Below are 24,916 nucleotides of genomic sequence, written 5' to 3'. Positions count from 1 at the left end.
GAATCAGTGACCTCCAAGAGCATCTGTTGTGAACCACCTTGTTCAGATCTTGTAAGTTCAGGTCTGTGGCTTCCTTTGTGGAATCAATCCATCTCTTGTTTGGCCTTCCTCATTTTCTACTCCCTTCGGTTTTTCCCAGCATTATTGTCTTTTCTAGTAAATCATGTCTTCTCATGATGTGTCCAAAGTATGATAACCTCAGTTTCATCATTTTAGCTTCTAGTGATAGTTCTGGTTTAATTTGTTCTAACACCCAATTATTTGTCTTTTTTGCAGTCCATGGTGTGCGCAAAGTTCTCCTCCAACACCACATTTCAAATGAGTTGATTTTTCTCTTATCCACTTTTTTCACTGTCCAATTTTCACATCCATACATAGAGATCGGGAATACCATGGTCTGAATGATCCTGACTTTAGTGTTCAGTGATACATCTTTGCATTTGAGGACCTTTTCTAGTTCTCTCATAGCTGCCCTCCCCAGTCCTAGCCTTCTTCTGATTTCTTGACTGTTGTCTCCATTTTGGTTAATGATTGTGCCAAGGTATTGATGATCCTTGACAAGTTCAATGTCGTCATTGTCAACTGTAAAATTACATAAATCTTCTGTTGTCATTACTTTAGTCTTTTTGACGTTCAGCTGCAGTCCTGCTTTCGTGCTTTCCTCTTTAACTTTCATCAGCATTCGTTTCAAATCATTACTGGTTTCTGCTAGTAGTATGGTATCGTATGCATGTTTTAAATTATTGATATTTCTCCCTCTCATTTTCACACCTCCTTCATCTTGGTCCAATCTTGCTTTCCGTATGATATGTTCTGCATACAGATTAAACAAATAGGGTGATAAAATGCACCCCTGTCTGACACCCTTTCCGATTGGGAACCAATCGGTTTCTCCATATTATGTCCTTACAGTAGCCTCTTCTCCAGAGTATAGGTTGCGCATCAGGACAATCAGATGCTATGGCACCCCCATTTCTTTTAAAGCATTCCATAGTTTTTCATAATCAACACAATCAAGGCTTTGCTGTAATCTATACAGCACAAGTGATTTTCTTCTGAAATTCCTTGCTCTGTTCCATTATCCAACGTATGTTTGCGATATGATCTCTGATGCCTCTTCCCTTTCTAAATCCAGCTTGGACATCTGGCATTTCTCCCTCCATATATGGTAAGAGCCTTTGTTGTAGAATCTTGAGCATTACTTTATTTGCATGAGATATTAAGACACTTGTTCGATAATAATTACTGCATTCCCTGGGATCCCCTTTCTTTGGAATTGAGATGTATATGGAACACTTCCAGTCTGTGGGCCATTGTTTAGTTTTCCATATTTCTTGACAAATTTATGTCAAAATGTGGACTGATTCAGTCTCGGTAGCTTGTAGCAACTCTATTGGTATGCCATCTCTTCCTGGTGATGTGTTTCTTCCAAGTATTTTAAGAGCAACTTTCACCTCACATTCTAAAATTTCTGGTTCTTCATCATACGGTTCCTCCATGAATGAATCTGTCATTCTGGCATTTCTTTTATAGAGTTCTTCAGTGTATTGTTTCCATCTTCCTTTTATTTCATCTTGGTCCATCAGTGTGTTCCCCTGTTGATTATTCAACATCCCTATTCTTGGTTTAAATTTCCCTTTCATTTCTCTAATCTTTTGGAATAGGGCTCTTGTTCTTCCCTTTTTGTTGTCCTCTTCTATTTCTATACAATAACTATTGTAATAGTTCCCTTTGTCCCTACGTACTAGTTGCTGTATCGCTGCATTTAGGGTTCTAACCGTGTTTCTATCTCCTTTTGCTTTCCTTCTCTCTTTAACCATGTTAAGAGTTTCTTCAGTCATCCATTGAGGTCTTTCTCTCTTTTTAACTAGAGGTATTGTCTTTTTGCATTCTTCCCTGATAATGTCTCTGATTTCACTACATAGTTCTTCTGGTTCTCTGTCAACTAAGTTTAAAGCCTCAAACCTGTTTCTTATTTGATCTTTATATTCTTCGGGGATGTTATTTAAATTGTATTTTGGCATTGTGATTGCTTTGTTCTTCTTCTTTAGCTTTACTCTGATTTTCGATACGACTAGTTCATGATCGGTACTGCAGTCTGCTCTTGGTCTTGTTTTTGCAGAAAGTATGGAAATTCTCCATCTTCTGCTACCAATTATATAATCAGTTTGATTCCTATATTGACCATTTGGTGATGTGCATGTGCAGTCGTGTTTTTGGTTCCTCACAAAATGTGTTCACGAGAAACAAATTATTGGCTTCACAGAATTCAATAAGACTTTCTCCTACTTCATTTCTGTCTCCTAAGCCCCATTTCCCCACAATTCCTAGTTCTTCTCTGTTCCCTACTTTCGCATTCCAGTCCCCCATAATTATCAGCACATCTTGTTTTGGTGTGTGATCAATTTCTTCCTGTACTTCTGTGTAAAATCTCTCCAATTCTTCTTCTTCTGCATTTGCTGTTGGAGCGTAGACTTGGATGACGGTCATGTTAATAGGTTTCCTCTTTAATCTCATTAATATCACTCGCTCACACCTTGCATTGTAGCTCCTAATTGCTTTTGCTACATCATGTCTCACTATTAAAGCAACCCCACTTCTTCTTAATTTCTCATTTCCTGCATAAAATATTTTGTAGTTGCCTGATTGAAAATGTCCCATTCCCGTTCATTTTAATTCACTAACGCCAAGTATTGTAATGTTGATACGCTCCATTTCTTGTTTGACAATTTCTAACTTTCCTTGGTTCATGCTTCTTGCATTCCATGTTCCTATTGTGTGTGTCGTACAACTCCGGACTCTCCTTTTGCATCTGTGCGCATCAGCCTCTGGGCTTCCTATCAGTTTTGACCCAGCTGTGTCATTAGTCACAGCACTACTCGTACTTGTCCTTTGTTCTTCCCCAGTAGCTTGGTGAGTGCCTTCTGACCTGGGGGTCTCATCTTCCAGCACTATCTCGTGTTGCATTTTGGATACTCTGTTCATAGGGTTTTTGTGGTAAGAAGTATTCAGAGGTGGTTTACCATTGCCTTTCTCTGAATTTGGATGTATCTAGGTCTGGTGTCTCAGCTTTGACCATTCCGCCATGGGTGCCCCTGCTAGGAGACTAGCCTCTTGGTCTAGACTCCTGATGGCATTGCTCTCAGCTTCTTCAACACTCTCAAACCCCCTCACCACGTTAAGGTGTGCTTCCTAAAGGGGGAAAAAAGTTTGGCAAACTGTACTAATTGATGGCCTGTCAGTTTGTTCTGGCCCTCAAGGCAATTTTATCTGTCCTTTGTTGTGGTAAAGCCCTCAGGCAGTTGAACTCATAAGGAAAAGCAGAATTGTTGTCAAGTTATTAGAGATAATAATTTTTAATATTATATGTCTTCTTAGATTTTATATGTCATTGTTCTGCTCTGTCTGAGTACAGATACACCCACATTGCTAGGTGGCACCAGCTCTATCAGGGAGTTTGACCACGTTGTGAAGGTGTCAGTTTGTGGGGCAAAATACACATCTGGCTCCTGAAGCACTGCCTGGAGAATAAAATGGCTCATGAGAACACAACAATTTGTGTATTAGATAGAGAGTTGGACCTGGACCAGGGATTCCTGGGTTTAAATCCCTCCTTAAAGGTCACTCTTCTCATACTAACCCATCTCACAGGATTATTGTGAGGATAAAGTGGGAGAAACAAACCCATATAAGAGGTCCACCCTGAGTTTATTGGACGAAGTGTGGAATAAAAATACATTAAATAAATAAACTTTGCTTTCAGCCAACAGCTGGTATAGCACAGTGGGGAGGAGAGCCTGGCTGGGGGTCCAGAGTCTGTGAGTTCAAATCCCCGCTCGTGTCTCTTGGGTGTCAAGGGCCAGCTAAAGATCACCCCCACAGTGAGTGGCTCAGGGGTTATGTGCCCTGCCACCTGTGCAGCATTGGGCAAGGTGCATAGTCCCAAGGAGCCTACTTGCCCCCCAGCTGACAGTTGCAGACAAGGAAGGGGCTGGCTTGTGCAGCTGTGGTAAGCTGAGCAGGCCCTAGCCAGCTGGGGAGGGCTAGCCTCAGAGAGAGGCAATGGTAAACCTCCTCTGAATACCGCTTACCATGAAAACCCACTTATAGGGTAGCCATCAGTTGGGATCGACTTGAAGGCAGTCCATTTCCATTTCCATTTTGCTTTCAGCTACCAGTGTAATAAACCTTGGAAAGTAGTCATTTAGGTTGGAGCTCATAAATAATGGAAAACTGTTTTGTCAGACTATTGCAAAGTCATTGATTGTTTGGTCCAACAAATTAATATGCCTGTTCTTTACTTTATATATAGTGTACTCGGTGACAGCTTATATTAACATATATATTTGCAGCATATAGAGACATTTGCAGCATATCTGAGCCAGTGTGGTGTAGTGGTTAAGGTGTTGGACTACGACCTGGGAGACCAGGGTTCAAATCCTTACATAGCCATGAAGCTCACTGGGTGACCTTGGGCCAGTCACTGCCTCTCAGCCTCATGAAAACCCTATTCGTGGGGTCACCATAAGTCGGAATCGACTTGAAGGCAGTACATTTACACTTTATAGAGACATCACAGCAGTAAGTGTGGCGCATGTGCCTGTATATGATATATTACACCTGAACAACTTCCATTAATTTCAGTGGGGCCCCATGTAGGAGCAAGGCTTGTGGCTTGACAGTTTTTTGACCAGTATCAGTTTTGAACTGTCCAAATGTTCTTTGCATTAAATATTACAATGTAACTTTGAGAAATCTTTGACTTTTGACTCAACAGCAACCTTTTCAAGTCTGTTTATTTTTTGTGTCTCTTTTTAGAGATTTAAGGGGAAATAAGTTTGAGTGTGACTGCAAGGCCAAGTGGTTGTTTCTGTGGTTAAAGATGACAAATTCCACTGTTTCTGATGTCCTGTGTGTTGGTCCAGCAGAATTTCAGGACAAGAAGTTAAATGATGTCTCAAGTTTTGATGATGAATGCATCACTACAGGTATATCTTACTGCAAATGCGTAATGATAAGAGTCTGAGCCACCTAAGCCCACAAACCAAGAACACTGATAAGACGTTTCCCCAGACTTTTGCTTTGTTAGCATTATAGCAAATGCCCTATTTTTAATTATCACATTTTGTTCTTTACATATTGTAACATATTAGTAAAGAGGCTAATCGTTGTTCGTCCAAAACACACTCCTTTGGTTTTATAGAGAGAGAGGCTTCTTCCTCATCATTCTTCACCTACATCCCCACTTCTTGACACCTTCTGTTCTGTTATTTTTCTAAAACGCTTACTAGGGAGTAAGCCTACTGAGCCTTACTTCTGATTAAACATACATAGTGTTGCAGTGCTAGAATGGATTCATCCTCAGACAAAGCAAGTTAAGACAAGACATAAGAACGTGAGAACAGCCTGCTGGATCAGGCCATTGGCCCATCTAGTCCAGCCTCCTATTCTCACTGTGGCTAACCAGATGCCCATGGGAAGTCCGCAAGCAGGTCCTGAGCACAAGGGCACTCTCCCCTCCTGCGGCTACCACCAACTGGTATTCAGAAGCATGCTGTCTCTGACCATGGAGGCAGAGCATAGCCATCATGGCTAGTAGCCATTGATAGCCTTATCATTTATGTATTTGTCTAACCCTCTTTTAAAACCATCCAATTTAGTGGCCATTACTGCCTCAACAAAGAACTAACAGTAGAACTAAATGCTATGTATAATGTGGGCCTGCTGGCAAAAACTGATTTTGTGTCTCATTCTCTCCAGTCCTCAGTAGTGACGCTATTATCCTGTGTCATCACAACTATGCATTTATTTATTTTATATATTCTTAAACATATTTATATACCACTATTCATCGAAGCAGTGTACAGCATATTTAAATAAATGATAAAACCATATAATTTTTTAAAAAACAGAAATCATTAACTAGCAAAATATTGCAGAAAGATATTATCTCCAATGCCTGCATAAACCTGGTGACAGAAAAGTTTTCAGCAGGTATTTAAGAATCAGAACAGAAGGTGCAAGCTGAATCTCTATTGGCAGAGCATTCCGCAGGACTGGTCCAATGACACTATAGGCTCGATTTCTTGTTGTTGTCAGATGAGCCTTGTCAACTCGGGGGAAGATGAATGATGCTCCTGCAGATGATCTCAGTGACTGAGCTGGGATATAAGGGTTCAGATGGTCCGTAAGGTACCCTGGACCTAAGTTGTTCAGGGCTTTGTAAGAACATAAGAGCATAAGAAGAGCCTGCTGGATCAGGCCAGTGGCCCATCTAGTCCAGCATCCTGTTCTCACAGTGGCCAACCAGGTGCCTGGGGGAAGCCCGCAAGCAGGACCCTTGATATCAAGCAGCCATTGATAGCCCTGTCCTCCATGATACATGGACCTTGAACCTGGTGCAGTAGTAGATGGGCAGACAGTGCAGATGTTTTAACAACGGTGTTACATATTGTTGGCCATGTGCACCCACTGCATTCTGCACCACCTGGAAATTCCGAACCAGGTCCAAGGGCAGGTCCACATAGAGCACATTGCAATAATCCAGCCTCAAGCTTACCAATACACGGACTACAGTGATACGGCTATCCCTGTTCAAGTACAGCTGTAGCTGGCGAACAAGACGAAGCTGGTAAAAGGCACAGAGGACATTGGAGCCTCTAGTGACAGAGACGTATCCAAGAGTACCCCCCCAAGGTACACACCTGCTCCTTTAGAGGGAGTGCGACTCCATCCAGAACAGGTAACTTGCCTATCTCCTGGACACAGGAACCATCCACCCAAAGAGCCTCCATCTTCCCAGGATTCAAGCACAGGTTATTGGCCCTCATCTAGTGTCCCTCTCTTGCTAGTGGCAACAATGTGTAAAACAGGGGTGGGGAAACAGTGCAGCAACCTCATCATGTAATGCATTCCACTCAGGCCACATTCACACCAGATATTTATTCCGCTATTATTCCATTTTAGACAGTCATGGCTTCCCCCAAAGAATCATGGGAAGTGAAGTTTGTGGAGGGTGCTGAGAGTTAGGAGACACCCTATTCTCACAGAGCTAGAATTTATCAGAATGGTTTAACAGTCATTTCCTCTTCCCAGAAAACTCTGAGAATTGTAGCTCTATGAGGGGAATAAGCTTCTCCTAACAACTCTCAGCATCCTTCACAAACTATACTTCCCAGCATACTTTGGGGGAAGCCATGACTGTTTAAAGTGGAATAATAGTTGAATAAGGGTCTGAGGTGAACATGGCGTCGATATGGCAAGGTCTGGGGATGGGGAAAACAGATATAGACATGTTGTTTTCAACATCAACCCTGTATCTTTCATAACATCTAGTTCCACCTTAAATTCTCTGTTTTGGCATATGGACCTGGATTAAGTGAAGGGCATGAGCACACAGTATTTTCCTGCATATGAAGCCAAAGCTTTGCTCTCCCACTACTAATGATGCGAATGCAATTTAAAACTGAATAGTGGCTTTTTTCTTCAGCAGAAACTGCAGCACACACAGAGAAACCACAACACAATGTTAATATACTCCTCTTTTTCATATACATGCATGACTCCTTAAGTTGCTGCTGCTACCTCTCTCTTTGCTATGTTCCTATATAATAGCAGGAAAAGGAAACTGCTGAAAAGTCATTCGTACCCCTTGGCAAGTCCAGTCTCCGTTTCCTCAAGTGTCCTGTAAAAAGTTTTTGTGCCTACGAACATTGCAAGAGCAAACTATCAGAGTGGAGAAGTTTTGTTTAGGGGGTGACATAGAAATAGATTACGAATACTAACTCTCAAGGCAAAGTGTGAAATGAAATTCAAGAAGAGGCAAAAAGATTTCAGAGTTCAGTGGGAAATCTTAAGAGTGCCAGAAAATATACTAAAAGTTAAGACTGAAATAAACTTGTCATCAAAATGAAAAAGTACTGAAATTCCCCTGGAGTGTATGAAGCAGCGGCATATCACTGCTTATGTAAAGCCTTTTGAGATTGGTATTATATCTCCTGCGCCATTACTTTTTGTAGAGGACCATGTGAAGACCATACGATTTTTATCAGTTGTGTCTTATCACTGGTTAACTTAACTGTTGTATGTACAGTGGAGTGATAACTCCTGTTATTTACTTCTCCAGAAGTGTGCATGTTGTAATTATTATGAGTTCAATGGAGGACGCACATAAATACTGGTGACTGTTAGTAAAGAATCTTTGCATCTTCATGTGAATACTAACAGGGATTTGGTGTACTGACCTTTCAACATGCCTCGTCTCCAAGTGTATGTACAGGTAGGCAGGGCCGGTGGCAGAGGGTGGCCAGGATGCACTCTGGTTGAGGGCCCCTCCTTAGGGTGGAAGGGTAGCGCTCCGGTTCCGTGATCCGTGGCAGCGTCGGGTCCTGCAACCCAACTCTCCTGCAGATTGCAGAGAGGGAGCTCCCAGACACCCCCCACCAATACAGACAGTGAGGGCTTCAATAAGCCCGCACACATGGTCCACCTACCTCTCCTATCAGTATGAATGCTGTGCATGCTATGCGCACATGCCTGCTGTCACCCAAGACGGCAGTGGAGGCTTCCCTAAGGGACTGACACCCCTGCCGCCATCTTGGTTGATGGCAGGCATGCATGCTACATGCGCACGTCATTCACATGACACAAGAAGTAGGTGGGGCACGTGGGTGGGCTTATTAGCCCCACCTCACCTGTGTCAGGGGGTGTTGGGCTATGGCACCATGGGCCTGGGGGCAGGCTGGTGTCCGAGGCCCCAGGCATGCCTGGCGCCAGCCCTGCAAGTCGACAATGTCAATCAGGAAATATGTACATTGGTATGTAAACATATATATTCTCCACTTGGGGACTATACACGTTGCCTGACCATTGTGCAAAACTGTCATGAATGCAGTGTATATTCACTGGACTATGCACAAAACTTCTGATCTTTTCATGTTCTCTAATTGTTGATAGTGATCTTCACTGACCAGACAATGTGCAAAATCTTGCTGATACTGTCAATTTGTGCACACCCTAGTGCCTTCATGTGAATGTGCACAGTCACCAATGTTGATACACATTCACTAATCAACTCACTGATGCAGCATACCTAGTATGATGCAGTAATTAAGACCATATTCTGTTAGGTGAGTTTATATTGTCTAAGTCTTGCATGAGCCATGGCTTCAACAGGGAAAGTGGCGTACTTAAGCCAGTCACTGTCTCTCAGCCTCGGTTCCCCACTTCACACTTCAATAAAATTGGAATAATATATTGGCCTGTTTTGCAGTATTGCTGTAAGGATTGAGAATGTGGGGTAAGAAGTATATAAACACTAAAAACTTTTATTACTCACATTTACCAGCGCTTGGAAAAGTTACTTTTTTGAACTACAACTCCCATCAGCCCAATCCAGTGGCCATGCTGGCTGGGGCTGATGGGAGTTGTAGTTCAAAAAAGTAACTTTTCCAAGCTCTGCATTTACCCCATGCGTTCTACCCTGTAAACATTGTATTGAGAACTGCAAGTGACTTGTACTGTTTTGGTGGGTTGAAATTTCCGGAAAGACTGCTTGGCCATGGCAGGCAGAGAGGCATCAAGGTGTTCCAGCCACACAGTTGTTTCTTCATCTGCACAACAGCTGTGTGCTAGAGGGTATTTCAAAACAGATAAAATCAGCAAAGGTGTTCTAGTTTTCAAAATAGCAGCAGGAGAGGGAAAATGCTGAGGAAGCAGGGCAATGCCATTAGTGAAGGAACATTCTCCGAGCCCACTGCTAGAAAGGAAATGCATTTTTTTAAAAACAGAGTATTGCAGCAGCGTAAAGTGAAATTTTTTAAAGTCCATACTGTGAAACAAATTGCTGAGATGTCAATGCAAAGGACAGTTTTTGTGTCTTTGGAGCAAACTGGATATATCATTTAAGCTTCTCATTTTTAGTGTTTCCTAAGAACAAGGTAGAATATTCTGTACACTGATTGATTCAGAATGTCATCACTACGAGACCTATGGTCTGTAGGTACCAGAAACTAGGAAGAGGTATGGAGGATGTGATCAGTTATAGTGCAGCCCCAGAAAGTCACAGTGTAGGTGTGGAAATATGACTCTTAGCACATAATATATCCTTGGAGTTAAGGCCCCAATTCTGCAGGACAGTGTCAGACCCATGACTTTAAATGCAGGTCTGCCTCAGATCAACTGAGAGTAATTTAAAGTGCACATGGTGGTGTGTGTGTGTTAAATTCTTTACCCCATTCTACTGATTGCCCCCCAAAGTAATTTTCCCAAGCCAGGTTTTCCCAGTAAAAAAATCAACATTGCATGTCAATTTTGTTTTGTTTTCTGCCAAGTTCAATTGTAATGTCTGCTTTTGCTTAACAATTAAACATATATTTTCAGATTTTGTGGTTCATCAGATTTTACCCTTCCAGTCAGTGTCAGTGGACACATTCTGCTCAAAAAATGATGTGTATGTAGCCATTGCTCAGCCCAGCATGGAAAATTGCATGGTGCTAGAATGGGACCACATTGAGAAGAACTTCAGGAGTTATGACAACATTACTGGTAAAAATGAATGCATCTTTTTTCTATTTGTGATATTATCTAATTAATTACTACTTCAGTTTGAATTTTGTTTTTTTATTATTATGTACAAGTATGAGGGAAAATGCATGTTGGAAAGAGTGTCTTCTACTGATCTCTGCTGAATTTCAGTTGGATCCACTGGGCAAATAAAAATTAGCATATGCTAAGTCACTAATTTCAAATTCAAATTTTAGGTCACTAGCAAAATGGTTATCATTATGATGGATAAAATAGGAGTTCAAATATTGCAGAGACCAGAGAGGGCCACAAGATGCCACGCTCTAGCTTGACCATGAGATGGAATGTAAAGCAGAACTATTCCGTTACAAGTAGACTTGATTCTTAAATATGGAATTGAGCACAGGCCAAACTAGATGATATGTTGGAGATCTATTATCAAGTCTTCTCATTCTTACTAAAAAAAAAGAAAACTCACAACAGTTGAAGGAATTGGATTCAAACCACAGAAGCAAGGAAGGGGGTGCTAACTGTCTCTGTACTATTTTCTCAATACAGGGGCTCTTCCAGACTGATGCTATTCAGGTTGCACAATTATGGTTGATTTGGCAACAAACCTGCTTGCCCAAAATGTCATACTTTTTGTGATAAGAAAAGTGATGGGAAAATGCATTGGAAAGTGCAGGATAACACTTGCGATGCAACATCATCTAAGCTCCTCACAAATAGATCAGAATGAACGCTCAGTGAATAGCTAACATCATCTAATCAGGACAAATGCTCAAGGTATTCTGGAAGCGCCCTAAATCCCCTTAGCAGCTTTGAGAGGGCATTGATATTGGGGAAATAGTGCTGGGAAACTAATTAAAACCCTCACCCACTGCTCCATAATTCAGCCCCCCCCCCCCAATAGTGCCATCAGGGTAGATTTAGGGGCAGAAATCCAGGGGCCCCATTCAGCAGTGTTAAAAGGAGAGGAGACCTGTCAGACTGGCCAGGCAACATTCTGTGTGGCAACATTAGGAGTGGTGTCAGGGCAGCCGCAGAGAGACAAAGAGAGCTCTTGTTACAGCCATAATATAGTTGTTTGCTCCTGCCCAAATCAGCCGAGGATTCCTTGCCTCATCTCATCTCTACTTGTCTTGAGTCCTCCTCCTGCAGGTTTGAGCCAGGTGATTTTTGGCCTCCAAGGAAATCATCATCAGGTTCCCTCATGCAAACCCTTCATTCACACCTACAGGAGGAGGACTTGTGAGGAGATGAAGGAGCAGCAGCAACAAAATTGTTGTTGCCACCATCTCCCTTCCTTCCAGATCATGGGGACAGAGAAGATGAGCCGGTGCTACTAGAAAGCAGCAGAAAAAGGAGGAGGAGTCTGGCAAGAGCAGCTACCTTGTCCCAAAGCAAAGGAGAAGCAGTTGAGTGAGTGAAGGGAGCAACCACCAGCATTTTGGAGTCTCTCTGTTTAAAGATAGTGGCTCACAGAGCAATCCAAATGATAGGAAGCTGGCGGAGGGGGAGGCTGGCAGAAAGCTCCACAGCATACATTCCACGTTTGGGAGCTACTGGCCGGCTGAATGCAGGCTCTGTCAGGAACTGCATGCAGGAGGTGGAAGGGAAGGGCTGGCTCCCATGAATAGCACTACCATTGACTCCATTGATCCGCAGTTCAATTGTTTTCCTCCGCCGACCTTCTTGTGGGAGGAATTCCTGTGAGGATTGGGACCCGTGGAGCACTCTGAGGGGGACTTAGATGCTGCATAAGACCCCCTGTGGCTTCTCCTCCGCCATGCCCCCAGAATGTCCCATTTTGGGGGTTACCGCCGGCTTCTACCAGCTCTCCATCTACTGGGCTGGCCATTCCCAGTGGACACTGGGGGGCTTCTGCCAGTTCAGCCAGGAGTCCACCACATCGAGCTCCATCCAGCCAGGTGTAAACTCAAGTTGGATGGCTCTCTCAGTCTTATGGTCAGTCAAATGTTGCCCATCTGATTCTGGATTATGTTTGTGATAAATTCTCCAATAAATACTTCGTCACAAATCAAAAGAGCTTTGTACTAAAAGAGAGAGAGAAATTTCTGGGTGGGCGGGTCGGAGGGATGGGTGAGAATTTCAATTCAGTTTGCATTTCAAGCCGAATCCATCAAATGTGCAGTACATGAAACAATATGAGAACCAAAACACAGCCATCGTTCAAAATTCGCATTTATTTGAATGTTGTGATGCAGTTTGCCAACCAATGTTTGCAAAAATGCATATATTAGGTGAAAGTGTGTGTAGAAATGAATATATAAGTGAAAATAACATGCAAAATTCATTATATGGTGAGAAATCATATCAGTGTGTACATTAGTCAAAAGTGCCTACAAAATGTATTTCTTAGAAGAAATTCTCACTAAAATGCTGGAGAATCTTCATGAGGATTAAAAAAATCCACAAGTTGCTGCAGAAATGTGGAGAACTGAAGTTAAAATTGGCAGAATGAGAAACTGAAACTGACTGATCTTTCCATCCCTATTGGGGGGCTGGCCAAGGTTGGCTGCAGAAGCAAAAGCCCAAAGCATGATGAAGAGTGGGGACGGGCACATGGTAGAGCATTGGGCCACTGGTCAATTTCTGATGGATTCATGTAAAGAATTTGGGACCAGTTTACTTTTTCTCATTTTCCTTAAGAGTGACTATTCCAGATTACTTAACAAAGACTTAACTATTAAGAAATCCTCAGTATGCAGGTTTGTTAGGATGACCTAATACAGCCTTTATTGTCAGGGGCAGTACACCTATAAATGCAAAATGGTTAGATAGCTGATCACCAGTTTTTGAAACAAAAATTTAAGCACATTCAAAAATGCATCTTTGACTATAGGCTTGTAGTCATGATATTGCCTTTATAGTGAGTTTGAAATGTGAAACATGCATGCTCAGGGTCTTGCTTCTTTATTTCTTTGGTTGCCAAATGAATGTAGGTGGGGGAATGATGTAGCTTATTGTTGGATGTCCATTATGTGCTTCACATTTAAGGCACGTGCAGTAATACACATTACCTTCTAAAGCCCCCACTCAGGTAACACCACTAAGTCGAGAGTCAGAAAAGTTACCTAATTGACCCACTGAATCCTGCTACAGCAGCAGCTTACATTTTTAGACTGGAAACCCACAAATTAATCTCCAGCATCTCATCTAAGTTGACTCTCTAATATTTGACAAAAAGACAAAATCAAGGAACTGACTTTTATGTATGAGATTCTAATTGAACACTGCATCTGTTTGAAAGAAAAGAACAATAATCCTTTATAATAATATTATTTATTTTCCCCACCTTACAAGAGTCTTCTAGTTAGGCAAGCAATTTTGGAAGTGTTGGGGTCTGCAATGGTCAATCCAAATGGTCAATCTCTTCCTGCCTTCTCCCATTTTCACCTAAAAACATGGTTGTACTGTTTCCTTCAACTTGTTCCCTTCCTTTCCCAATTTTATTACCTCTTTGCACATAACAGGCCAAAACACTGTTTCATGTTACTAAGTTGTTAGCTAATAAATGATAGTATAATGCTTATTTAGCTGGATTAGGTCTGATTATGATAAACAGGCCCATTAGCATACTAGAATCTGTTGCTATTCAGTGTCATTTCCCATGCTCATGGGAACACCTCTGGCAGAAGGTCTAGACTCTGAACTAAAGTAGGGAAGTCACTCTGATCCATTCTTTGTGTCTTAACTAGGCTTTAAGGCAGAGGTGAGGAAGCTTTTTCAGACCAGGAAATAAGGAATGAGTCTGCCTCTCATTCATGGGTGGAGAGTAGGGATGGAATGATCTGTCACTTCACTTCTCTCATTTTTCCAATCTGAAATTCAGTTCTCCACATTTCTGCTGCAATTTGCAACATTTTATTTTAAAAATCCTCATGAAAATTATTTAGCATTTTATTGTGAACTCCTAATAAACACATTTTTTGTATACAGTTTTGATTAATTACCCATTTTTTGCAAGCAAATTCTCCTAATATAATGCATGGTTGTATTATACTTTCACTAGTATACTCATATTTATGCATATTTCCCCTAATATATTCATTTTTGTAAACATTGGTTGGAGAAGAGAATTGCAAAATTCAGACAAGTGTGGATTGTGAAGGATGGCTGTATTTAAGTTCTCAAATTGTTTCACAAAGTGCAAATTTGATAAATTTGGCTTTAAATGTGAACCAAATCAAATTTCTGCCCCATCTCTAATCCAAGGCTGCATTCATTCATGGCCAACTTTCCAGTAGCTTCATGCCAGTGGTGGGTGGGGCTAGAGGCAAAAGGAGATGGAGCAATAGATGCGTATGGTAGAGTAGGCTACATTCCAGCCACACAAAGGCCAGAGGTTCACGCACATGCTCTTCATCTTTTGTCCAAGGATATAAGAAACATTATCAGTGTTCAAGGACACATTTCAGCTCAGCCAAAGTACTCAGCGAAGGATGAAGCAGGGCTAGTAAGGGGTGTGGTCTAGGGAAAATCCCAGCTGCACTTCGCCCCTGAGTCTGAGGTTCCCCACCCCTGCTTTTGGGCGACACTGCAGGAGGGGTAATATGGGACACAGCCATACCCTGGAAGAGTGGGCTCCTTATTCCCTTGTAAGGGTGGGGCATTGTCAAGATGGCAGAGAGAAGAAGCATCTGGATCTCTGCAGGGCTTTTTTCAGGGAGCCAGACAGGCCAAGGCATCTGACCAAAGGAGCGAGGCAACATTACACGTCAGATATGAGCTGCAGTCTGTCCCTATAGGCAGGTAAGGAAAGTGCAAAGCAGATAGCAGGAACAAGAAACTGAGAAGAATTGTTACAGAGTCAGGAATACACAGAGGCAGAGCAAAGAGCAGACTCAGTGAGCTACATTCAGTAGTTACTGTGTTATGTGTTAGGCCAAATCTGCTAACATGAAGTAGAGGACAGGAAATTACCATAACCAGTTGCAACGGGCTTGGGATGGTGCAAGGCCAGAAAATTTGGTTGGGCACAAGTAGACCTGTAGTTTTAGTCCATTTACTTATATACTGCATGTGACAACCTCCAAACATTGTGCTCAAAATTCACAGAGTAGACTAATTAAGAACAAAAGTAACAAGTAACAAATAAACATAACATACTGCAAGATAACATTTACATTTCAACAATTACAATAAGCCCCAGACATACCAATATGCCAGCAATATCCAGCACCAATAATATCAGCATTATACCCACATTAAGCAATTTACTGAGCTGATCATATTAAGAGAGCAATAAGACAGATCCTCTGTATCAAATAAGCAGTAAAAAAGGAAAAGACAAAAGTGACAAAATTAAACTACTCTTAGCAAAAGTCTCTAATGAAGCGTGCTACATCACTATGCTCAAACACAACCAAGATGACCAACTGAAAGGCACATTTTTGCCAGATGAGATACACAACCCCTCACTGGATCCCACTTCTAGCCCCCAAAAGAAAAGGCACAATAACCACGAGGCACTTCAGACAACCCATCCTCCTGTAACAGAAAAAGATCTTTTTCTCACCAGGCTCCCATATCCTGAGCCAAGAAAGGGCATCCTCATCTTTATGGCAATTATCTTCCTCCTGGCTGTTTCTAGGCTGCAGAGCACCAGAAGAGCCAAGAGGGGAAAGCCTCTTCCTTGCCAGAGATCTCCATTAAAGGGCATGGTGCTGAAGGCAGCATGCTGAGATGCTGCAGCTCTCTTTCCCACGCTGGCTGTCTCCCAGAAGACCTATGTTTTGAGCCCACCCACCACTCAAGATGGGGGGGGGCTGGCAAAGAGTTTTAAAAGGCTGACACTGCAGTCCTATGCATGTCTACTCAGAAGGAAGACTTGTTGAGTTCACTGGGAGTTACTTACAGGTGTGTAGGATTGCAGCCAAGGAATTGTTCAGCGCTGCCTGTTTGGTAATTCTCAAGGAAGAATAGCTTAGCATCATGCTGACCTTTCACTTTGCTACCTACTGCCCTTGACAGACAAGCACAAAACAACATGTTTTATTCTTTGCTCTGCTTGGTTCAAGTTAGTCAATTGATGGTGTTTTTCTAAGACAAAGTTGGTGTAGAAAGATGATGCTCTCCTCAGCTTGGAACAGGATATTGGTTGCTGTATGGCTTTAAACTAGGACTTTTTTATGGTCAAAACAAGTTAATTTAAGTTTTGCTGATCCTTTCAAAGGGTAGAAGGGGCATCCTCATTGATCAACAGCAGAAGCACAAGGTTGTTAAGGCTGACAGGTTACGAAGCTGATGTTAAAACCTGTAACTGAAGCAGGGTTTTTGCTTAGTAGCTCTGTACCAGGTCTTATCATGCATGTCCTTAGGCTCTCCAAGGGATGTTTCCAAGACTGATTTTTTGGATACTTAGAGACACCGGGCTTTACTAGAAGGACCAGCTATAGTTATCTGCAAGGGCTTAAAACAGGAGGGGGACATAGCTCACTGATAGAGTATTTGATTTGCGTCTGGATAGCAGGTGATGTGAAAGACCTCAGCTTAGGACCTTGAGGAACAACTGCCAGTCAGAGTGGACACTGGTAGACTAGATGGGCTGGCTTGGTATAAGGTTTCCTATATCATTCCGATATCTTCAATTCAAATTGGCATCATCCCTGCAGGAGCTGCAGTTGCTGGCTGGATTCTCAGCTCTGATGTCATTAATTGCTATTGCTGGATTTGAGGGATTCTCTTCTCAGACCAGCAAGCAATACTACACCTTGTGTACTGCTTTGCTTTTAGAAGTTACAATGGCAACACAGAAACCTACTTAGAATCATAGAATAGTAGAGTTGGAAGGGGCCTATAAGGCCATCGAGTCCAACCCCCTGCTCAACGCAGGAATCCAAATCAAAGCATTCCTGACAGATGGCTGTCCAGCTGCCTCTTGAATGCCTCCAGTGTCGGAGAGCCCACTACCTCTCTAGGTAATTGGTTCCATTGTCGTATGGCTCTAACAGGTAGTTTTTCCTGATGTCCAGTCGAAATCTGGCTTCCTGCAACTTGAACCCATTATTCCGTGTCCTGCACTCCGGGACGATCGAGAAGAGATCCCATCCCTCCTGTATGTGACAACCTTTCATGTACTTGAAGAGTGCTATCAAGAGTGCTTGATGGGGTCTATAATATTACTGCCAGGGTTGACTTCTGTCTTTCCTTGTTTGGAACTCCAAGAAGCACAGGGTTGGGTTTAGCTTGGTGAACTACCATAGACAGTGTGTGCTCCGGCTACAGAGCTCTCCACAGCAGAGATGAGGAACCTGTGGCCCTTCAGTTTTTGTTGAGCTACAATTCCCAGTATCCCTGACAATTGGCCATGTTGGCTTGGAATGATGGAGTCTAACAGCTTCTGGAGGGCCACAGGTATTCCATTCTTGCTCTATAGGAAAGTGTATTGTTCTATTTGCCTATAATTACTAGAAGCCTGGTCTCTTGTCTTTGCCTGGAAATTTTTCCTTCCTACGTTTCAAGGTCTGGCTTTCACCTCAAGCCAGAGAAGGTTCAGAGAACCTTGACTGTCTAGGTCAGGGATGGGAAACCTGTGGCCCTCCAGATGTTGTTAAACTCCAGCTCCCATCAACCTCAGACAGCTTGACAGATGATAAGAGATTATGGGAGTTGTAGTTGTTGAGGGAGGACGTGTGCATTGTTTTTTTTAACATAGTCCAACAACAGTGTAAAAACATATCTTTTTGCCCAGGCTTTCCTCCACCCATAAGATCAGACTCTGTTTTTGTTTGTTTGAATTCCCTGAATTCTTATTTTTACTTTTTATATGTGTTTATACTCCTGTTTTACTGGTTGTATGTTGTATTTTGTCTTAATGATATTGTGTATGTTGTACACTACTTGGAGATTTTTAAAATGTTAAACGGTTTATAAATGTTTTGAAATAAATGAAACATGTGAGGACCCATCCCTGGTCCAGATTTAGATATTGCTGACTAGAGCAGCAGATTGGCCAGTTTTGAGTGCCTACAACTAAGCTTAACTTTGAGTTGATCTATCAATTAAATTGATTTACGTTTTTAGCCCTACCAACAATATACTCCATGCAGTTTTCTTTAACAGTGACACTGATGCATTTCAGACCTTCAGCGGCAAGCTTTATAACATCTTCTCAATGGAAACATTGTCTCTTCATAATTGTTTTGATTGTCTTGGTCTAATCTCAGTCTAGGGAACATTCAAAACAATGACAAACTGGTCAGTATCTTGTTTAAAAGGTTTAATTGCACTTTGCTAACATTGCTATTCTGTTTGAGCCAACAGGTCAGTCCATAGTGGGATGCAAAGCTATCTTGATTGATGATCAGATTTTCGTAGTGGTGGCTCAACTTTTTGGTGGCTCACACATTTATAAGTATGAGGAAAGCTGGACAAAGTTTGTCAAATTCCAGGACATAGAAGTTTCCCGCATTTCAAAGCCGAATGACATAGAGCTCTTTCAGATAGAGAGTGAAACATTCTTTGTCATTGCAGATAGCTCAAAAGCTGGTTTGACAACAATTTATAAATGGAACAACAAAGGATTTTACTCTTACCAGTCCTTGCATGAATGGTTCAGGGACACAGATGCTGAGTTTGTTGATATAGATGGAAAATCTCATCTGATCCTGTCAAGCCGTTCACAGATTCCCATTATCCTTCAATGGAACAAAAATTCCAGAAAGTTTCTCCCACACAGTGAGATACCTAACATGGAAGATGTGTTGGCGGTGAAAAGCTTTCAAATACAGGGCAACCTCTACCTCTCACTTACAAGATTTATAGGTGACTCCAGAGTAATGAAGTGGAATAGCAAACAGTTTGAGGAGATCCAGGCTCTGCCTTCTCGGGGAGCCATGACCCTTCAGCCTTTCTCCTTCAAGAATAATCACTACCTAGCCCTCGGAAGTGACTACACCTTTTCGCAAATATTCCAGTGGGATCATGAGAAGCAGCTCTTTAAAATATTCAAGGAAATCTACGTACAAGCCCCTCGCTCGTTCACAGCTGTGTCCACAGATAGAAGAGATTTCTTCTTTGCTTCCAGTTTTAAAGGCCACACACAAATATTTGAACACATAATTGTTGACTTGAGTTTATGAAGGAGCGGTACGAGGGAGGTGGGAGGGAGAAACTCGTGTACAATGACATTTTCACTTAAAAACAAATGGAAAGGACAGATGACTCATTTCCTGAAGGTAGGATGTGCCTGTGGCATTAGTCAGGAGTTTTCTGAACTTTATAGAAGTGCATATTTAATCAGGGATCGCATTAACTTGGTGAAATGCATGCCATGCCCATTTTACCATTGGTAAAGACACTTTAAAGTCTATAATTACTCAGAAAAAAGTGTGCATTGCATTAGAATTAATTCTAACACATCTCAAATACTGATGCAGACTTGAAGACGGAGGTGGGAAACCAGAAGAAGCAGGACAGGCATCGTGCAGAAACAAAGAGAAAAGCTCCAGTGTGCCAACCCTCCTTTGAGCTGATCTTTTCAGAATTCATAGTGAAAGAACAACTCCACATGCTTGTTTGTGATTTGTAACAAATAGCATCCAGATAGAAAAGCCTCATCTGTTGTCTTTGCTTCATGCTAGTCAGGGATGACAGCAGGAAAAAGAAGCAGCTCTGCTGGTTGGCCCTCTGGAACAGCTATTATGGGAGGACCCTCTTGGGGGCATTGATAAATTCTGATGTAGTGAAAGAGGAAGTTTCTTTTGAATGTACAGTTTATGCATTAGGTGAGGAAGAAGCTGTAGACATGCGATCCGTTCCCTAAATATTGCCCCCAGGTGGCTAGCTCACAGCAGTTCTGCATTCAGTAGTTCATCAGACTCAGAACTAATCCAGCCCACCTGTGCTAATATAGTAGTATTTATGGCCTAACTAGATGTTATGGGAGGCATAAAGCTGCTGTCAATCCATATCTCCCAATAATATTTAGTAAAAGAAGCAAGTGATGTGATGCCATCACACCCATAGTTTTCCTATTCCCATGTTTTTTTCCCCATTGGCTGCTCCCACACCTGGGCCTGACTCCAGCCAAAGTTAAATTTGTCAAAGTTCCCAATGATTTCAGTGGGAGAGTACTACACTTCTGCTTAATTCTCCCATTGAAAGAACTGGGAGTTAGCGCTCATCTTTGGCGGGATCATGTCCTGTTAATTCTGCCTTATTCCTTTCATTTGCTGCTTCATTTTGAGATGGCATCCCAAGATACGGCCACTAGAACTTGTGTTATGGTACTTCCTATGCTATGGGTCAATTTGTGTTTTTAGTTTGTTTATCCATATTATTCACTGCATGCTTAAAAGAATCTCCCATGCACAGCTCACACAATCGGAATGGTCTTTTTGTTAAAATGTAGGTTACTTGATTAGGCAACTGTGCCACATATATGAAGATTGCGTGCAACAATCAGCTCAGTTTCCAGGTACTAGACATTCCTAGATTTATTGTAAAAGGGCTTTGCTTGCATTTAGTTTCCAGTTTTAAAACAATGAAATGCAAAGCTATAGTGACATTCAGTGGTTTCCAGATGATGGTGATGGGGGGGGGGGAACAGAGTCCTATTGGTTTTTAGCTTACAATTTTATTTATTTTTCCCCCTCTGGAAAAAATACGCCACTTATAAACAGAAAGGGACTGTTGTGTTAAAAATAATAGTGACAACAATAACATTAACCCCTCCAGTCTCCCTAGAAGGCTTACAAATGTAAGCTAATTCAATATAATCCATTACCAAAATAAACATAGAAATGTCTTCATACTTCTCAATCAGAAAGAGAGCCCAATTTTCAAGAAATTTGCTTCCCTTCTAAAGACAATGAGTCAGTTTTTGTTATGCTTGTCTGTGCAGAGTTTGCTATGCTTGAGTTTTTGGCACAACCTTGCCTGTTTTCCAAAACCAAAAAGCAGCAGTGATAACGATGGCAGAGATCAAATTACCTTTAGCAATTAGTATGCAGTGTTGGGTCCCATTGCTCATCATCATCCTCTGTCACCTGCCAAAGTAAGTCAGGCTTCAATTTTGCCCCACAATTGAGGGGACAGTATGATGACAATGAGACTCAGGAGGAAACAGTTAGGAGATACAGTGGTAAAAGTGTGACCCTGGGTTAGAAACTTGGTAATCTTAACTAATGAACAGCCTTGCTGACAACCCCTGCAAAGTATCAGGGATCTGTATGTATGTAGGAAACCAAATCATGATCTTTCCTTAACACAGATTTTTTCTAAAATTGGATTGTGGTTCTATTTGCGTTACAAAGGACTGTAAACTGCTGTGTTCAAAAACAGCTTTTAAATTAACCAGACTCTTCAGATGTCCCACCACTCTTCTTCTGAACATTGTGTTTTACATAGCATTTCTGCACCATGTGAGCTAAATCCTCTTTCACTCATTCCATTTGAGTCAAGCCAGTGAAGCAATGCTGTTCACATAGGTTTTAAATGAAGCACTGAAAATGTTAGCAGTAGGTCACTCCAGGCAATCTAGCTGAAGATGCTAAAATAAAGCAGCTCCCATACATGACTCCATAATCGAGAATCAAACTTTGTTCAGCAGCCTTTAAAAAGAAATGTTATAGATGACAGAATGCAGGTTGTGGCCTTCATTAATCATAAGCAGAGTGGACCTAGAGTGGGTGGAGGCTTTGTCATGGCTAGCTGGGAAACTCAAACAAACAGGAGTCTCTTCTTCCACTCAGGTTATAAAGCAAAGCCATCCTACATAGCAATGCTCAAGACCAAGAAACATAGTAATAAAAAATAGCTGTGGCCCAGACAATTTAAGTTTCCCTTTTCCTCATCATAAAGGTCTATGTTTCAGAAACCACTTTCAGGGTTTGGCTTTAGCAATATCTGGTATGTTACAGCAATAAATATTTTAGCCAACATCTGGAGAAAACAGCAAAGAATCTTGTGCCATCTTAAAGACCAGCAGATTTATTGGGACGTGAGTTGGTGAAGACGAAAGTACACTTTTATCAAAAGGAGCCACATGAAAGCTTATGCTGACATAATCCTAGCCATCTTTAAGGTGCCATAAAGTTCTTCATTGCTTTTGCTGAAACACAGTGACCCCTCTGGAATCCAGAGAATATTAAGCATGCCTATATCCCACTGGAATCAAAGAAATGGAAATGGACTGCCTTCAAGTCGATCCCGACTTACGGTGACCCTATGAATAGGGTTTTTATGGTAAGCGGTATTCAGAGGGGGTTTACCATTGCCTTCCTCTGAGGCTGAGAGGCAGTTACTGGCCCAAGGTCACCCAGTGAGGTCACCCCAGTGTGGGGGTTCGAACCCTGGTCTCCCAGGTCGTAGCCCAACACACAAACCACTATGCCACACTAGCTCTCTGGAATCAAAGAGAACCAAGCAAATCATTCTTCTGTTTTATTTCCATGGGCTGTAAGTGCACCTCATTACTTCTGGATTGTATCTGATGCCTTTCCTACCCTCTGTGTTACTCCATCACAAATTAACTGTTTTCTGCAGTACCCCACAAAATCATATTAAGACACACACACCCAAGTCAACAAGGCTATTTCGCTGTAGTCCTGGTTGACCCCAGTTTTCCTGTTCATGAAAAGGGAGTACAGGTGGCCAGCTACAAGTATGGTTCTTGACTTCTATGTTATATGTGGTATGTGAAGAAATAGGTCATGATATGCTAGCATTAAGTAAGCCTAAGTTTTGTTTCTGTATTTTCCAAAACACATTAGAAAAAAAACCTAACTTGCAAGAGCTATGATTTAGGATACAATCCGGCTGAAGTTAAGATCTATGTATTTCAGTAGCAGATAATTAATTTTTATTATTTCATAATAAGCTCAGGACTATGCATATTCTCTCCCCCCATTCTCACAATAACTGTGAGGAGATTAGACGGAAAGCTAGTGACTGGCCCAAGTCATGCAGTGAACTTTGAGGCTGAGTGAGCATTTGAACCAAGGTTTCCCCACTCCTAAATGACCACTCAGATCACTTTACCACACTGGCTTTACTCTCCCACTAAAAACAGCTTCCTATGTTCCTAACTCTACTGGAGATTGCAAGCATCATTTCATTATGTATTGGGCGTTCTCAATTTCAGTTGATTCCTGTATATTCTTATCACCATGTATAGCTGAGTCCTTCACTGAGGAAGACCAAATCTTCTGTAGTTGGCTGTTTTTTAATAAGTCTCTCTTGGTTTCTTGAATGAGTCCCATGCAGCAAGGTATAACAGGCACATGGCAGACAGCCAGGTGCATCTCTTCTATTAGTACACTCCCAAAGTATTGAACACACATCATTATAAATATATGAATGGATACATTTTAAAGCCAAGAATTCTCAGTAAATATCTTTCATAAAGGTATTTGACACCACAGTCCTAATCATGCTTGAGAAGTAGGCTCTGTAGATTTAATCAGGCTTACTTCCCAGTGTGCAAGCAGTCTAGGCAAGCTTCTACAAGATGAAAATGCATTGGCCCTGATCCAGTTCTAGTTGCAGCAAACTAATTTTGCATGTCAACCGTGGCCCAGATTCAGGATAGATGGATCAGTTTATTTCCAGTGCGTGTCAGTTTTGCATGTGTTAATTCATAAATCTGTTCCATCTCATTTCTGCATTAACCTCTGAATTGTTAAAAAGAAATTCACACAGTCATATTTAAATACATATTTATATATTATCTCAATGTATGCATTTCTAGATGTATTTTATCTAAAATACACATTTTAATGCATTTTGGTACATTTTTTCATCTAAGAATTGTATTGTAAAATTTGGAAAAGTGATCCATATGCTAATCCGAGAGATGCCAATTAGATCACTTCACATCAAAAGTTAGTGAAATCAAGTACCCAAGCATACTTGTGCACCAGGAAATGTATCAGGAGATATTTCCAGTTCATCAGTGCCCAGCAACAAGATACTGATTCATGTAATAGTCACAACCTACAGGACTGCTGCAACAATTCAAGATAACGTATATGAAGCACTTTGTACACTCAAAAGTGCTGTACAACTGCTATTGTTATTATCATCATAATCTATTGTAATCCGTTGACTAATAAATCTTGATTGATTGGATTGTCATCATTATCATCTTCCAGCTGTGCATCTACATTGATTATATGCATGAAAAGGTGTTTCCATGTGTGTAATCTTTGTTGCTGGATTGGGCACAATCCAGAATAGGTTAGTTGCCACCGAGGCCCATTGAAAACAATGGAATGGGACATAGTTGTGATTAACTTGGGTCTTTTTGAACCATCATAATCCTATATGTCTACTCAGAAACAAGCCTCATTGATTTCAATGGGGCTTGCTCCCAGGTAAGTGGAGGTAGGATTGCAGCCTTTGTTCCCACTAAATTCTGGCCATG

At 41.6% G+C, this 24,916-nt stretch overlaps 1 protein-coding gene across 2 annotated transcripts in view; it reads left to right on the top strand.

Moving 5' to 3' along the window:
- Positions 1–24,182, top strand: part of LGI2 (leucine rich repeat LGI family member 2) — a 42,630-nt gene extending 18,448 nt beyond the window's left edge. For both annotated transcript variants that reach the window (XM_061584416.1, XM_061584415.1), the window contains 3 exons: positions 4,819–4,988; positions 10,381–10,545; positions 18,814–24,182. In XM_061584416.1, the coding sequence (XP_061440400.1) occupies positions 4,819–4,988; positions 10,381–10,545; positions 18,814–19,631 (1,153 nt within the window). In that variant the 3' untranslated portion in view covers positions 19,632–24,182. The remainder of the gene's footprint in view (positions 1–4,818; positions 4,989–10,380; positions 10,546–18,813) is intronic.
- The last annotated feature ends 734 nt before the right edge of the window (positions 24,183–24,916 follow it).

The sequence above is a fragment of the Rhineura floridana genome, chromosome 9 (assembly GCF_030035675.1).
Source record: "Rhineura floridana isolate rRhiFlo1 chromosome 9, rRhiFlo1.hap2, whole genome shotgun sequence".
NCBI lineage: Eukaryota > Metazoa > Chordata > Lepidosauria > Squamata > Rhineuridae > Rhineura > Rhineura floridana.
This window is presented reverse-complemented; position numbering and strand designations above follow the sequence as displayed.